Source organism: Vanessa cardui, chromosome 13 (genome assembly GCF_905220365.1).
Source record: "Vanessa cardui chromosome 13, ilVanCard2.1, whole genome shotgun sequence".
Lineage (NCBI taxonomy): Eukaryota > Metazoa > Arthropoda > Insecta > Lepidoptera > Nymphalidae > Vanessa > Vanessa cardui.
This window is the reverse complement of record NC_061135.1, coordinates 8,308,797-8,325,949: the sequence shown is the minus strand read 5'-3', so window position 1 is coordinate 8,325,949 and position 17,153 is coordinate 8,308,797. Positions and strand designations below refer to the sequence as shown.

General features: G+C 32.3%; 1 protein-coding gene across 1 annotated transcript; it reads left to right on the top strand.

The window, feature by feature from the left end:
• Positions 1–3,826: 3,826 nt before the first annotated feature.
• Positions 3,827–16,394, top strand: LOC124534618 (arginine-glutamic acid dipeptide repeats protein-like). The gene is made up of 13 exons (XM_047110557.1): positions 3,827–4,114; positions 5,261–5,533; positions 5,606–6,867; positions 7,187–7,304; positions 7,562–7,747; positions 8,178–8,362; positions 8,780–8,946; positions 9,247–9,353; positions 10,767–10,877; positions 11,082–11,170; positions 11,983–12,067; positions 13,681–13,810; positions 15,115–16,394. The coding sequence occupies exons 1-13, from the start codon at positions 3,951–3,953 to the stop codon at positions 15,139–15,141; spliced, it is 2,904 nt and encodes a 967-aa protein (XP_046966513.1). The 5' UTR covers positions 3,827–3,950; the 3' UTR covers positions 15,142–16,394.
• The last annotated feature ends 759 nt before the right edge of the window (positions 16,395–17,153 follow it).

The following is a 17,153-nucleotide window of genomic DNA, read 5'->3' as shown; positions in this document are numbered from 1 at the left end:
TTTTTTTTAAACAAAACCGTTAAAAAGTTATCGTTACCAGTAGTTTAAGCAACGATTGTTTTATTATAATATATAAATACTGTAAAATATTTGTAATCATTTGTTCCCTCGAGAGTTGGTAATATAACTTGTGTTTAAAACGAAACTGTTATGATTAAAGTGGACATTGTGAATATGCATTCCATTCATCTCGAGTTTTTGTTTAGCACTGTTCATTGATGCACTTACTTATTGATTTTCTATAATAAATTAAAACTCATTCATAAACAATCGTGTCAATAGATTATTATATACTCTAAATAGATGTATAAGAAATACAGACTTGTGGCGTTTGCCGTGTGATCTATGATATATAAGAGTGCATCAATTATGTAATACTACGTTCATATTTAGCTCACGGCACCGCGGACTGCGACGCGAGAGTGTAAACAGTCATAATCTTGGACGCGTCTGACGCGGGTGTGGCTCAACCTTAACGTGGTGTTACGTACAATGTGCAGACCACTATAAAGAGTTAATAAATTTTATATAGAAAGATGATATATCCCTTTCTCATTTAAACGATATCTAAAATACTGTCACAAAGGGAGTTATAAAAAAAATGTCAAACGTTGCTCGATTGTTACCGAATAAGTTATTAGGAGGTTGGACAGAAATATTTGTATTTTGTCATGTTTATACGAATGATAATATCTCAATGAAATATCATAGCCCATTGTACAGAGTAGGCGATATATATAGAGTCTAGTAACGTCAAACTTTTCTTAAATCCTAGTTAGTGATATATTTGTAATACTAATTCCCAAATGTATATTGATGTCTGACACGTGACGAACGCGCCACGATATTCGTTTCGCGTTATAACATTTGCCTTAAATTTGTTTTAATTAAGTAGGTCGCGAGTCAATCAGGTTGTGTTAACCCCATTAGTAATCATAACAATGAATTTTTGGCCTATTTAATTCATATATTTATTATATATATGTACTGTATTGTAAACGGTCGCGCGTTGATCACGTGTCAAATATAACAAGTTATACTTAACATAGCTGATATTATAGCGGCTTAAGGCGGGCGTTACGTGAAGATCCTTACCTTACATATTTTTTTAGATGTAGATGTTTGAGTTTGCGTATTCTGATCAAACGTTATTGTAAATTTGCTGTACATTAAAGAAAAAAAATGGCCGCGGTCGCGCTTAGGGCCCGACGGCGATCTCGCAAGACTGTCGATTTACCGAACAACTTAAATACTATGTATTATGTCAATGTAAATAAAGTACGAATTAGACATTAGACGCGTTAAGGAATGTAATCGTAGTGTTTTTATTTTTATGAATCGCGAATTGTATAGGACGGGAAAGTAAATGAATATATATATAGGCGAAGTGTTAGTGTGTCGGTACGGGCCAAAGGCTCGGCGGCGGCCGAAACGATGCTGCGATATTCCTTGTGCCCCTCGAAATATCAGTGCATTATATATGAGTCAAGATGTATAGACGATGCGGTAGTGTTATTGTGTATAGAAGTGTTTATACAAGCTCGAGTCAGGCGGAGGAGAGACCGATTCTTGCCAGCCGGTTCGAGCGAACGACGACTAGCTATGAATCCTGACATCGGCTCACGTTAATTAGCTTTTAAATATTTCATCAAAATATAAAATACACAAAAAAAAATGGATATAAATTTCTCGACCAAGTGCTGGTTGTTTTTAAATTATTAAAATGTAAAAAAAATTAGATTATAAACAAAGTATAGGTACAATTTATGAATTATACTTTTCTTTTCGGCATTTCGTGTAACAGTGGAAGGGACTTAGCTTTTTTGCTACTCAGAAATCGACTATATTATTATATACAGTTGTTTTAAGTTAAGAGCATTCATCGAAGCACTCGTTGAAGCAACCTTTGTGTTGAATGTTCCTTTTGTGATTTCTTTTGCTCACGTTCTCTTCCATTGCTTATATTTTTGTTTCGCCAACTGTCTAATTGTATAATATGATTTTGTTAAGGCAGGGTAATGCAGAAATGAGAAGAGGTACTTTTTTATTTTAAAAATAGAATGAGAATTTGTTTGAATGTTTCAATTGAGTTGATTTAATCCATTCAATGGAATATGTATTGTTATGAAAGGAGCAAGAGTTTGTTGTTTTTTTTTTTTAATTAAGTCATTATCGATTTCGAAGATTAATGAGGCAGCGATTAGTTAATTACAATTGTCAAGTTACCACACAAACAATAGTCAGGTGTAAGCTCTCTTTGGCGTTGTCTTTCGAATTCCCTACGACTTAAAGCCCAGAGCCGATATAGTCCGTGTGGAAGAATCAGACTCAATTTTACATCACACAGTACATGAGCTGAAGAGAGATTGTGAAGAGTATTGTTATAAAAGGTACCTATTCAAAATCTGGATAAACAGACTAACTTGTCCTAGTTCGGATAGTGTTGCTGCAATATGCATTTATGCCATCTTCGTTTGAATTATGGGATCAGTGCCAAAACTTTCTCCTTCTTGTTTAGCTCAAAAATATGCAATTGTTAGCATGCTTGATGTAACAGCTGAGTTAATTGTTTAGTTAGTCTGCCATTTTGTGAATATTTTGTTTTGATAGTAATATGTAAATCTTTTATAATATATTTGTTTACAATAAATAAATGACAACATTATAAATAAATGAAATTGTATTTTCCATTTAAACTGAAGAAAAAAATATAAAAAGAATAATATGCAATGATATTGGATGTTTTATTTTTATACCTTTAATATTTATTGAGATAGATTTTGCTTTTCATTTCGTTATTAAAAGTTTTGATTAATATGAGTAATCGATTATAAATAATTATTGTCAAAAAGCGAGTTCTTAGTAAAATTGGACGTAAGGCACATCCGTGGGAGACATAATTCATGTTTCCCAAAAAAATATAATTAAATAAATAAAAATGGTTTTGCGTGGTAAACGTTCTAAAGATTGGTCTCGCTTTTTTGCCCAGCCACCAACCACCAGTTTACCAATTTTGAAAAACTATTTAATCTTTAATATTTCAAGGACAATATCTTGTGACAAAATTAAATTCCCACATGAAGAATTTAGCTCGCAATGGGCAGTTTCATACTTTAAATTTACGAAGGTTGCCGTTTCTCAAAACCAACTGTAATCCATGAATATTTAATGGACGTTTTACGTGCTTATTTAGTAAAATCTTCGAGACATGTTGCTTGTTGTTTAGCTAAAAATGTACCCAATGCTTACATTATAAAGCAAAAGGAAGATGATGCGTTTGGGACATTATTATCGTAAAAAATATTGTTATTCAAGTAAGCTTTTCAATCGTCATGTCAATCAATCAATCAATCAGCCCATTCTCGTCCTAGCTGGACATAGGCCTCTCCAATTGCACGCCACTGTGATCGTTCTTGGGCTACTCGCATCCAGTTCCTGCAAAAGTCGTCATGTAAAAGTGTTTAATTAAATGTAAAGCCCTCAGTATGAAATTTATCTTTATACATATATATAGTTCTGATTCTGTGGAGGCGAAGTTACATAAGCGAATGCTAATTCCCGATAGTCTATGAAGTAATTATCATTTTGTTAATACTCAATAATGAACACTTGTCACCTATTAACGTAGGTTAATGTTGCTCTGTTTTCAAATCGGCAATTTTAGTATGGTAGTTGTAGAAAAGCTTTAATTTTATAAGAGTGAGTTTTATCAGGTTTTATATAATTTTTGATGTTATAATTCTGCGAAATCCAAAGAGCATAGCAAAAAACAATACTTTTTTACAATATGTGTAATCTGTATTGCGCTTTGACATTTGTTACTGACATTTCAATTTTTAATCAAATTTCATGTTCCTAAGACCCAAAGTCAAAATGGTGTACACACTGTTAAACTAGGGAAATAATTTGAAGTTTTAACTTATTATTCAAGTTCCCAGATTATTGCAAACATGATTAATTTTAAAGACACTAAAAATAAATCCGCTCTAAGCACAAGATGGGCGCAAATGTCGAAACAAGAACAAATCATCGAAAAAAAGAAAATGGAAATTCAAGCCAAGCTACAAGCCCAAAAGCAAGCTGCTGCTTTAGCGGCTCAGGCGAAACTATCTAAGTAAGTATTCAATGTGTCTATTATTTACTTTTTAATATACTCCTAAAGGTTTTGATTTTTCTAATGGAGCAATTCCTAAAAAATGTCTCGTATGCACAGTAGATAGATGTACTGAGTAAATTATATTACTTCTAAATCTTTTTTGCTTACTATTATTTGAATATTAAAAATGGATAATCAGCTATTATTCAAATGAGTAATGGGGGTCATGTAGTTATTCAACTAACATTAAAATAAGGAAGCAGTCAATGAAGAATCTGTTTTTAATTTTTTTCATATTATCTTCACGTGTGTTTATAATGGCAAACAATTGAAGTTTTAATTTCATCGTCATCAGCAGCCTATTTCTGTCCACTACTGGACATAGGGCTCTCCATTGTACATCACTGATCTTTCTAATTTTAATCATGAATATAACATTATTGACGCTCATAGGTATCATCATCAGTTTATTTTGATTGAAAACCAATCAAACCAAGAAAACTAAAGAATTTGAATACCTATTTAACAGTAGATATTTTCATAAAAAGTTCTTTTTAATAGTAGGCCTTTCCTATCTACTCTGCCGAGTATTCTATAAAAGAAAAGGTGAAAGTATAGACAGAATCAAAAACATTAGTTGCTTATAACTATCTAAGGACTCTTACACATGTATTGATAAAACTTAAAGTATTTGATACACAAAAAAAAAGTTAACAATATTATAGTATCTCTTCTTTGGATGTTGTTAGATTAATAAAATGAGAGTAAATTTGTTTTTCTATTAATATACAAATAAGAAAGTGAATAATTAATGAATTTTTGAGATTTGTTGCAATGTAAGCATTTAAATCCAAATATTAATAAAATATTATTTGTAAGTTTAAGAACTAAATATTGCCATTGCCAGTTCCTTTTTTTTTGTAAAAATTTTACTCATTATAGGGTAATATTAATAAATACCATTTGAATATCTAGATTTATGACAGTTAATATTACAAGTGCAATTTAAAATTACATTTCTGTTTATGAAAGAGATATTTCTAAAGACCTAATAAGTTGTATATACCTACATATATTGAATATTAAATATTAAATAATTGCATAAAAAATAGTTGAGTTGTATAGAGGAAAAGGAAAAAAGGTAATTTTGCATTTCATTTTCAGTCCCCCTGTGGCAGATGAGAAAGGATCACCAAATATTTTCTCCAATGATGGTAGCTTTATGAGCCAATATAAAGCTCTCCTTGAAAAACAAAGTAAAGAAAAACAAGAAAAAGAAGCAAAAGAAAAAAAGGAGATTGAAGAAAGTCAAAAGAATAATAATGACAATAAAGATACATCAGAAACAAATCCTATGCAAGAAGAAAGTGACACTTTTGATGGTTTCGAACAACACAATCATAATGCGAATGAAAGAAGGCCAGATAGAGGAAACAGGTAGATCTATAAACAATGTTATATTGTATTATAACAATTTAATACCTAATCATTTGTTTTTCTTAAATTCAGGGACCGTCACAGGCGATGGAATGACAGAGGCCGTAATCGAGCTCATAGCCCCATGACTCCAGTTATAGAAGATAGAAAGAAAGTGACTGATACTATAAATATCCCACCTTTAATGCAACTTACTGTGCAACCTCCTGATGATCAATCTCCACCACCTAATTCTCATAACAATCGTTGGGATTCTCGGGACGGACCTTCTCCTAATGAGGAATTTGACAGAGAAAGTCAGCAAGACAATTCTCATGACCAATGTCCAGATTCAGTTCCAATGGGATCAGGTCCAATGGTATCTGGCCCAGGGCCTATGGGGCCTGGGCCAATGGGCTTTGGACCTATGGGTCCTGGACCACTAATGCCGAACTCGATAGGTTCAGGTCCTATGGTTGGTGGTCCGATCGGACCAGGTGCAATGGGCCCAAGATCAATGGGGCCCGGTCCTATGGGTCCTGGGCCGATGGGACCCGGACCAATGGGTTCTGGTCCAATGGGGCCTGGACCGATGGGGCCTGGACCCATGAGACCAGGACCAATGGGTCCCGGGCCGATGGGACCCGGACCAATGGGTTCTGGACCAATGGGACCCGGGCCAATGGGTCCCGGACCAATGGGGCCTGGTCCAATGTGTCCCAGGAACATGGGTCCTGGCTCCAACATGCCTTCAGGTCCAAATATGGGTCAAGGATCTAATTCAGGGCCTAATGGAGGTCCTATGATGGGACCTAGGGGACCTAATATGCCACCAATTCCGCCGTTCATGGGCGGTCCTCCGAATTTTCCAATGCCTCCGAATTTCATGGGTCCTAATGGACCAGGGGGTCCTTGTGGCCCTGGTCCGATGCCACCAAACATGTGCCGTCCTAACATGCGAGGACCTGGACCAAATGGTCCAATGCCACCATTTTTTCCTTTTCCTAATTCTCAAATGCCTGGCCCTAATGGTCCACCCAACTCAATGAATTCTCCTTTCGGCCCTAATGGTCCTAACTTTGGCCCACAACCTCCATTTGGACCCAATGGCCCCAATTTTGGACCAAATAATAATGGCCCACCGATAGGAGGCCCTCCTAATATGCATTTTATGCAACAAAATTCTTTACCCCCTAATTCCATGAACGAATCAAAACCTTTGGATAATATACCTCCGCCTGAACCTATGAAACTTCAGAACATTCCACCTCCACTATCAATGCCCCTCAGTCACATCCCTAAACCAAATGATGTGGAACCAGGACACTTACCGGCACCACCGCATTCTATGCAAGGTAAACACTTATTAAAGTATACATACAACTTTTCTACCTTCGTCCTATTTTTTAAACTTTTAGTGACAAAAATAGTACAAAGGTGTTTAGACCTCTCAGAACTGCCAAAAGATGAAGTTCTATGACTGCGATTAGATTTTTCTCCTCCTTAATGCATTGTGTTTAGAATGATTGCTGTCACAGAGCTTAGACGCAGGAGGTCAGCTAGCGTGTAATTCATAGTACGATAATTTAAATGTGTACTGAACTAATCTGGTTGCTAAAGCAAACCAGTTCGTTGGAGCGGCCGTAAGACAAAATGTTGACTCGTGGTGTGCAGTTCTCTCTGCAGATTCGTTCCCGCCGTCAGTTCAGCGAGCCGCAGCCGAGGTCGCAACCAACGGCGACCACTGGGAAAATGTCCTGAAAGCAATACACTCACAAGACCAAAATATGTGGTAATGCCACTGTAGCCAGTTTTGATTCCGACAGGAGGATACGTGCTGTATTCATTTTTATATTACATACTGAACATATATTGCAATAATTTAGTCTGGAGCAGCGTTGCCGTACTATATGATTACCTCTTGCTACCTAAATTACATCGGTGTAGACGCAACACTGTTTCATTAGTATATTTTCAGGTTGTTTAACCTAACAAAACATTTATAACGCTTTTCTATTGACGTTAGATTTATATGAATTATATTTCCAGGTTTCTGCATAATACGAATTCGAATGAGTATAAGGCGTATAGGGATCTCGTGACAAAGATACGGCGTGAAAACCAAGGTGATAGAAAACCTGAGATCAAGCCTGAAGACAAATATGAGCCTGAGTTCTCCTTAGAAGACGACGATAGCAGCGACAACAAATATATAAAGGAGGAAATGAAAGACAAGTATGCTAATGGCCAATTTCGGAAATAATATATTCAATCAACACATTGTTTTTTTTGCAAGACATGATTAGTAAAAGAATAGTTACATAATGATTTTTGTGTATCTTTTTTATATGTTAAATTACTTATAACTTTTGTTATATTTAATAATATAACAAAAGTTGTTTTTTAAAAAAAATATCAAAATCGGTTCACCCAGTCGAAAGTTATGAGTTAACAAACATAAATTTGAGTCAAATTAAGAAAATCCTCCTTTTTTGAAGTGGATTAAAAAGGAGACAAATCATTGTTTAACTATACAGCTACATCACAATGTTAATTAAGTTCAATATGTCCATATAAAAGAATTAAAGTATTTGCTGAATAAAATACCTATTTTTTTTAATAAAATATATCTTCTTATCATACTTAAATTCTGTTTTACTTTCAGTTATGATGTGTACTCGAATCAATACACCAGTAATGTTAAACGGGAACAGACCAGCTCTCAGAGTGACGACGATTCTGACCCTAGAAAGGAGCGTCGTAAGAGGAAGAAGTCGCGTTGGGGAGATGACCCGCCAGTCGATATAAAACCACCGGGCGTAGTCACACCGTTACCAAATTCTCTTCCAGGTAACATGCTTTGTTTATCTAATATAACATGTAGGTAAGATATCTGTAAGAAAATATTCCTTTTATACGACGACGTGTTTGATTTGAAAAATGCATATGTTTATTTACTTAATGATTAGATTGCCTTTAGGATAATTTTTAATAATCATTATAATAAATATTAAAATTTATATTATTTGATAAAATTCAAAAAGTTTACGAATACTTTTCTTTCCATTTAGGGTTACCCTGTTGCTTACTTAGGATTATGACTTTTATTGTTTTATATTCTTGTTATGTAGACATATAACTTTATCAACCTTTAACTTGTTCTGAAAAAGCTTTGGAGGATTAATTCTTTTTTTTATATTTATTTTCACTAGTTTTTTGACTATGTCTGTCTATGACGCATATTAATTTCAAATACTTAAATTACAGGTGCAAAATTATCAAAGATAGACGAAGAAGGCTTAAAGCTTACAAATGTCAATCGTAATAATCAAGCGTTAATGCAATATGCAATGACTAACTATGGTACTACTAACCTCAGTGTGGAGGATTGGAAAAAATGTGAAGATAATTTCAAACTCAACTTACTGTATCAGGTATAAATGTTGCCAAGCATTTGGCATTTTTATTGATAAAAATAGCTTAGTTTGTATTTTTCGCCATTTCTAATTAAAATTGTTTAGTTATTGGGTTTACTGGTTCATTTTCTATTGACAAAAAAATGTGTTATTTTTTTAGCACAATTTTAATTTACAAAGGAATAAAAACATTTGACAACATAAAACAAACAATAATTTTAGTGACAATTGTACATATACAAGAAACACTATCCCACCTAGGCAAAAATGCTTGAGGAGTTTTCAAAATTGTAATATTATATACTTTCTAATTTTAAGGATATGTTAAAAAAGAGGCAAGAAGTAGAGCGTTTGGCGGCCGCTGGTAAACACAAATACGAGTATGACAGTGATGAAGACACCTCAGAGGGAACATGGGAGCACAGGTATGTTTGAAACAAAAAATAATATTATAAGGTACATGCGTTATATATTTACGTTCCATACCTGACAAATTATTTCTATAAATATGTGTATGCTAAGTTAATATGTAAGCTGTATTGTCTGAGATATAATGAAATTGGTATCTGGATAATATTACAAGTACACTGAAAGTATTCCAGGTAAAAAGTTATAGAAATACAGAAAGAAATACATATATAGAAATAGCACACATACCAAACACCTTCTCAATGTATATATGATAGCCGCTTATGTTAGTGGAATCGACACACCAAATTTAATATTACAGAATTACTGTAAGGTATAATATGTGCTAATAAAATACTTTAATTAATTTTGGAAAGAAGTTAAGTTACTATGGTCAGCAAAATTTAATTACTATTTTAAAAATTTATTTACTATTTTTAACATTCAAATAAATTCTTCAAAGTTTGACTGTCAGTATACATGATGTACATAATAGGAGGCGAAAAATCATATTTATTTATTTATTCAGCACAAAACTAAAAACAAAAATAAAAATAGACTATGTTATATTACACTCAGAATGTGTAATTATTAGGAAGTGAATGAACTGGCATAATTCAATAAAATAATACTCCATAGTTTATGTTACTAACTCTATCTGATAACAAAAAATGAAGTGTGAATATAGTTAATATTTGACTATTTAGTAAAGAAGTGCTGCAATTTTTTTTTAAATCAGTACATGGCAATTTGAATATGCTATTATTATGACATTAATAGACCTAAAGTGTAAGTTATTTAGGCGTTTAGTAGTTTAAACAAATTAGAATGTTTTTAATAATTTTGATGTTATATATATATGTACTTGTTTAAGAAATATCACAGGATAGATCATAAATAGAAAAATAGACATAATTAAATGAACGAAAATAAACAAAATCCTTTTGATAGCTAGTATGATATAAGGTTTATATCAAATGTTTTCATTTTATGAACTAAGTTAACATTTAAATTTCTCACATACATTTATATGGATATTATGTATACATACATTCTGCATCAATCATATAAAAAAATAAATCTAATTTATTACAACATACAACAACAACAGCCTGTAAATTCCCACTGCTGGGCTAAAGGCCTCCTCTCCCTTTGAGGAGAAGGTTTGGAACATATTCCACCACGCTGTTCCAATGCGGGTTGGTGGAATACACATGTGGCAGAATTTCTATGAAATTTGTCACATGCAGGTTTCTTCACGATGTTTTCCTTCACCGCTGAGCACGAGATGAATTATAAAGACAAATTAAGCAGATGAATCAGCGGTGCTTGCCTGGGTTTGAACCCGCATTCATCGGTTAAGATGCACGCGTTCTAACCACTGGGCCATCTCGACTCTATTACAACATACATGTACGAATTTGTTTTAGATTACGTGCCAAAGAAATGAATGCCACAGAGAGGTGGGCAACTGAACTCACAAAGCAAGCTGCAGGTAAACATCATATTGGTGACTTTCTTCCACCCGAGGAACTGAAAAAGTAAGTTTATTAATACAAAATCTATTTTAATAAGATCTATTCAAAACAAATTCAAAAAAAATTAAATAAATGCAAATTTAATATGCCAATACATAATATAAACACAATTTTGTACATTTAAATCATTATATGATTTATTTATATGTATCGTATTAAAATTGGTTTATGTATATATATTGAGTTTCCTTGAAATTCTTTTTACAGATTCATGGAAAAATATTCAGCAGTTAAAAGTGGCAAAGAGCCAGACTTGAGTGATTACAAGGAATACAAACTTAAGGAGGATAATGTTGGTGAGAAACACTGTCTTTAAATACAATTTTGTTAGTAATGTTATAAGTAAATGTTACCGATCATTAGTTGTTAATATTATGAAATATATTTAGGAAATAATGATAAATCATTTGCATAGACTGACAAATATAAATATGCCAATAAAAATTGATGAAACCTATAAACTAAATGAATGAACAACATTTTATACTTATGGAATATGAGTTAATAAATGCGAGAGAATAATATATTGATGTCATTTTGATTACTTTTTTTGTTTAATTTTTTACTAATATCATCCTGACTAATAATTTTTGAATTGTATTATAAATAGTATAATTATATTATAATCATCGAATACTTACAAAAATATGCTAAAATAAATATAATCAAAGCATAGATTTACATTTATCATGCAATTTCCTAATAACATTATGCACAAAAATAATAGTTGAGAAAGGCAGATGAACCAACAAGGTTCATATTTGGAGATGTTGTAGGGGAAGGCTTAGAAAAGCTAAGTTTAAAATTGACAATTTATATGACTTCGGCACCATTTGAAAAAGGCTTTGAATTTTAATTTTTAGCCATTGTTACAATACATCTAAGACAAGCTTTTTCGGTTAAATTGCATTATCAAAAATATATAATAACTTTTTGTAGTGAATCATATAGTCATATGTGATTCATGTATGATTCACAATTAAACTCTTGAATATATCTTTAATTATGATTACCATTTCTACTTCTTATAGCCACTTAAATTTTAACTGATATTGTGGATGATACTTTTTCACGAGTTAAGACTAAATACCACATGATTATTATTCAGGTTTCAAAATGCTGCAGAAACTTGGTTGGAACGAGGGTCAGGGTCTTGGTGCTGAGGGGACTGGTATTGTTGATCCGATAAATAAGTGAGTACAGATGTTTATTACAATTCAATACATATAAGAATCAACTATAGTAGAACACAAATTAGATGTAGCATCGGAAAATGCAATGGAATGAAAATAAAACCGATTACTTCCGATTTACACGACCAATAGAAATAGCTCCCTATCGCGCCATTCGACGCTATTCGTCGCTATAGATTCACGCGTCAGAGAAAGCAAATGTATGTAAATCCACGCATCAAATTGACGAATATATTAGGTCATATGATATTACAAGTTATTACGTTTGTGTAAAGATCATATTCGGATGAGAAATAAATATTGATAATTTGGGATAGCGTACTCAATTCGGATGTAATCGGTTTTACGAATTTTGTCGATGCGACATCTAAGTTGTGTCGTACTATAGTTGCAATATTTTTTTGTAATAAGGTTCACATGCGCCTTTTGGAAAAATAATTTTATTCAAAAGCATTTATTATGTTATACATATGTGGTATAGTTTTCTTATGAGTAGAGAAATGGGAGTTTCTTTGGGAGATCGGGCTCCTTCCATGTCTCTCTAGGCTGATTCTCTGCAGTATAAATCTGAAGAGAAGTTAATTCAGATAAGTTGATTGGGTGATTGATGATGATCTCAGTATATATTAATCCTAAACGCTTGAGATATGATGAAATTTAGTAAATATGATTAAAACTTTTCAAAAGTAATTATAATATTTAGAATAAATGTTTATTGTATGTATATATGCTATCATTTTAACAACTTCCCTGTCCCAACGACAGACAGTACTTGAACAATATCGATGAGTCATAATTATATGAATCATGCGAAAATAAAGTGCCTATAAACAAATTAATAAAACCAAAATATAATATTGAATTAATAATTTAATTTCAATCATCAATCATTTCGAACATATTAGTTTACATTTAGTTAATATAGGGATATTACATCTCAGGTCTGTCATACTGTAAGAACTAGCGCGCACGGGTGATTTTTGTCACGGTGACTGTTTCGTCACTCTTGTCGAGTCCATGAATATGTATGGTCGTCTACCCGTGACCACGAACGCTGTAAAGTGCTCGAAACGTCGGGATGTTAAAAATAATTAATATACGCGATTTAAATCCGTTATAACTAGTTTTATTTCAATATGTATGGAGTTGCGCGCACGTTACGACGTGACAATTGGGTGAAATTTGTCAGTCTTGCGCTATCTGCACTTTGACTGCCGACTTTAGCGCGAGCAAATGGCGTCACCATCTATTCAAAACGTAAATATTCGTGAAGACGATACATATAATGATGCTCTAATAGAAGAAGTGGAAAAGAGACCAGCTCTTTATGACAAAAAATTGAAAGAGTATTCAGATATTCACGTGAAAATTAAAGTCAATGGCAATTTGACACTTCGATTTCGAAAATGTTTTGTCTCTGTCTCTATTAATGAGCGCACTCCGCTTTGGAAACGTGACGTGACAGTGACAAACACTTTAAAGTCACCGTGACAAAAGTTACCAATGCGCGCTAGTTCTAAGTTTCGCAGGTTAGAAAGAGATGGAATTAATATTAAAATTTATGTTGTTTTATAAAACTCGGAAAGCTTATGAATACTTTTTTTTCTATTCAGGGCTAACCAGCCTGTAGCTAACTTAGGATTAGGCGCATCGACATCCGACGTGGTGTCTCCTGAAGACGATGAGTTTGATGCGTACAGGAAGCGAATGATGCTCGCATACCGCTTTAGGCCTAATCCTTTGGTAACTGAACTTTATTCTATATTTAATTAAGTTACGTTGAGTTTTTAATTAAGTAACATAGAACGTGTTCTTAAACGATGATTGCGAGTTCAAACCCAGACAAGCACCGCTGAATATTCATGTGTTGTGTTTATTATGCATCTTCGCCTTGGCGGTGATCGAAAACATCGTGAGAAAACCTGCATGTGTCGAATTTCATAGAAACTCTGCCACATGTGTATTCCACCAATCCGCATTGGAACAGCGTGGTGGAATATGTTCCGAACCTTTTCTTCAAAAGGGAAGGCCTTAGCCCAGTAGTGGGAAATTTACAGGCTGTTGTTGTTTCAGTTTTCTTGTATAATAGAGCATTCCGCTTCTGTCGGATTATTGTCTGTACTTTTTCTTGCAGTGTGATAAAACATATTGGATTTCATAGTACGAGAGCAAGTGATAATGATATTTGCATGATATGATAATTAATATTATTATTATTTGTAAATTGATCTGTTTTAAGTTAACTTATTCTTAGCAGATATCTCAACTGATTCGTATAGGCAGGATTTTGTCAGTGGTTGTTGAATTAATTGAACAATAGCTTTCGTTTCTTATCAGTGATGGGTTATCGTAAGTCAATGTATGTTCCTCACGTTTTGCCGATTTTGATAAAAAAACATATAATTTTTAATCAGTCACGTCTGGTGGTCATGGCTGTATTTTGATGTGCTTAATTTAATTCAAAATTAATCTCGTGGCTACGGAAAATAATGTGAGTAAAACCTGCACGTATCTGATGAAATGTCCCATAAGTGTATACTTTACTTTACTCGCATTTGGACAGTTCCTTGCAAAACTCTCCATGTCCTTTCTCTAGAACTATGGTCTAAACCCAATATTGTTACTTTAATTTTCATTTCTGGAGTGCGGGAATAATTATAATTTGATAAACAAATCCCTGAAAGTGAAAATGAACGTAGAGATTTGGGGCATACTAAATATTACTAGATACGACCTTGATTCCATGAACATGTTAGAAAAAATCCATCACTTAATCACTTTAGCAGCCCATTCAGTAAAGTCGTATATAATACAGATATAGCACAAACATTTTTAAAATATTTATTCATAATAACTCCTTGATATCACATAAATACCTACGAGTACTTCATAAGTAATAATAATATATTAATTTTAAAATATCATTTAATTTAATTCAATATTTTAGTACCTAACTTAGTAGTCGCTGTTAATTTGTGTGGATGCATCGTTATACAAAAATATAAATTATTCACCTTTTTAATTATTGAAATTATTGTGTATTTCAGAACAATCCTCGCCGACCATATTACTAAGAAAGAATAAAGCAAGGACTTTTATGGGAAATAAAAATAAAAGTACATTTTGAAGTGTTGAATTTATAATTATATAACTGTTTAAACATAGCATATTTAAGATAATACACCATTTTTTGTGTAATTATTTTGATGAAACATAAAATATATTTCTTATCACAATGTATCAAATTATTTTTAGTGATTAGTTAGTACGTTTTTGTGTACAAATGTTTAAGATTTTTTCCATATTATTGATAGTTTGGTGAAGGCAGCAAATGTGTGTGGCTGTTTTCCACTGGTAAGATTTAAGGCTTTGTCTTTAAATTGAGATTAGAAAAAGAGCTGCATCTTATTTTCAATGTCAAGTTTATTACGACAGAAGGAAAGGAATCAATGTTAACTTTTGCTGATCGTTTATAGATAAAGCCGTAAATTCTTATATACACTAGAATTTTCGTCTTTACATATTGTTTATTTTTGTCAAATACATAACATTTTTCAAACACACGTTTTTCAACACATTTTATTAAAAATGTCTACAAAAATCTAAATATAATTTAATATTATACCATTTGTTTGGAATCTTACTATACAAGTAACTAGATATGTTATATATCAATGTGCAAAAGCCTTTTTCCGGATAAGGCTGTTTCCAAAAACCACATAACAATTAATAATTTCAATTGTATTTATATTATTATATATTTAATTATATTATTTTAAATATCTTCCACGTCGAATATTTATTAATGATATGTCTTCGAGTGACTATTTGTCCGTACATAACATTGTGCAGCTCGGAGGTACAATCCGGAATTAAACGATTTTTGCAAATTTTTTTTGCTCAATCATACGACATAAGCCTGTAAAATCGTACAGTTCTTGGAATTTAATGAATAGATAAAAAAAAATATCGGAGATGGTTAGCAGCTTATACGGTTAGCAAAAAAAATATGTTTATTTTTGCTAACGGCTGAAATATACTCGTAATAACTGTGATGACATTATGTCATGACATTTTTATCGTCGTCTCAAATATTAACATTAAAACAATCAAAGTATGTCGTAATAGACCATTTTTATTCCTTTTTGATTGATGTAATAAATGTTTTAATTCTATTAAAATTGTTAGTTTTAAGAATGAAGATCCAAATTATTATGTAGTTAGGTAATGTTTAAATTATATTAAGAACTTCCCTTTTGTATTATATACTAAGATTTTATTAACAAGTACAGGTATTGTTTATTTTTAAATAAAAATTAAGAAGTCATCATTTGTTTTATTTATATACTATATAACATAACATAACATAACCATTTATTTATATTAAAGCTGGGTTTAGATATTTTATGACTTACAAATGTATTTATCCTATGCGAAAACTTTATAATATTGAAAAATGTATAGTAACAAGTAACTTTGTAGGAGTCGTTCTTAGATTTTGTATAAAATTTTAATGTTTGTTCACCGAAGAGAACGGGGATTTTTAGATAGTAAATATTGCATTAAAGTTAATTAGTTGCTATTAATGTAGTTACATTTGCTTGTAATAACACTTTTAGTAAGGATTTAATTTGAATTGAAAATACGACTCAATTTGAGACATGAAGATATAATCGATTTTTAGAATCAGTTCATTCGATTCAACGCGATTAAGTTAAAACAATAAAAGCTTAGAATACAAAATATTTTCAGCGTTAATTGATAACGCTGTAATATTTTCCATAGGCGATTATCACGACGATTGAATAATAAATGAATTATGATGGATGAATGACAAGATTATTATATTTATTGATTAGCGAATGACAGCACATTGACTAAAACTACTATAACTCACCACTTCGATGGCGCTGCGCCAGGGTCCTGGAGTTTTGAAAAAAGGGGGTTAAACAGCTCCTGAAACTTAAAATCCTTGCCACCGCTTATCAATTTTTTTTAAATATTTCATTCTATCAAGTGCTATAATTTTGAAGGTCAAGATAAGTTAAAGAGGGAGTAAGAGCCCGATTCTTTTTCTATGCATCGG

Bases quoted from the DNA above. Each gene is read 5' to 3' on its own strand.
- LOC124534618 (XM_047110557.1), top strand. From the start codon at position 3,951: ATGATTAATTTTAAAGACACTAAAAATAAATCCGCTCTAAGCACAAGA. The intron at 4,115-5,260 runs GTAAGTATTCAA...TTTCATTTTCAG, and splicing joins GCTCAGGCGAAACTATCTAA to TCCCCCTGTGGCAGATGAGA. The intron at 8,363-8,779 runs GTAACATGCTTT...CTTAAATTACAG, and splicing joins GTTACCAAATTCTCTTCCAG to GTGCAAAATTATCAAAGATA.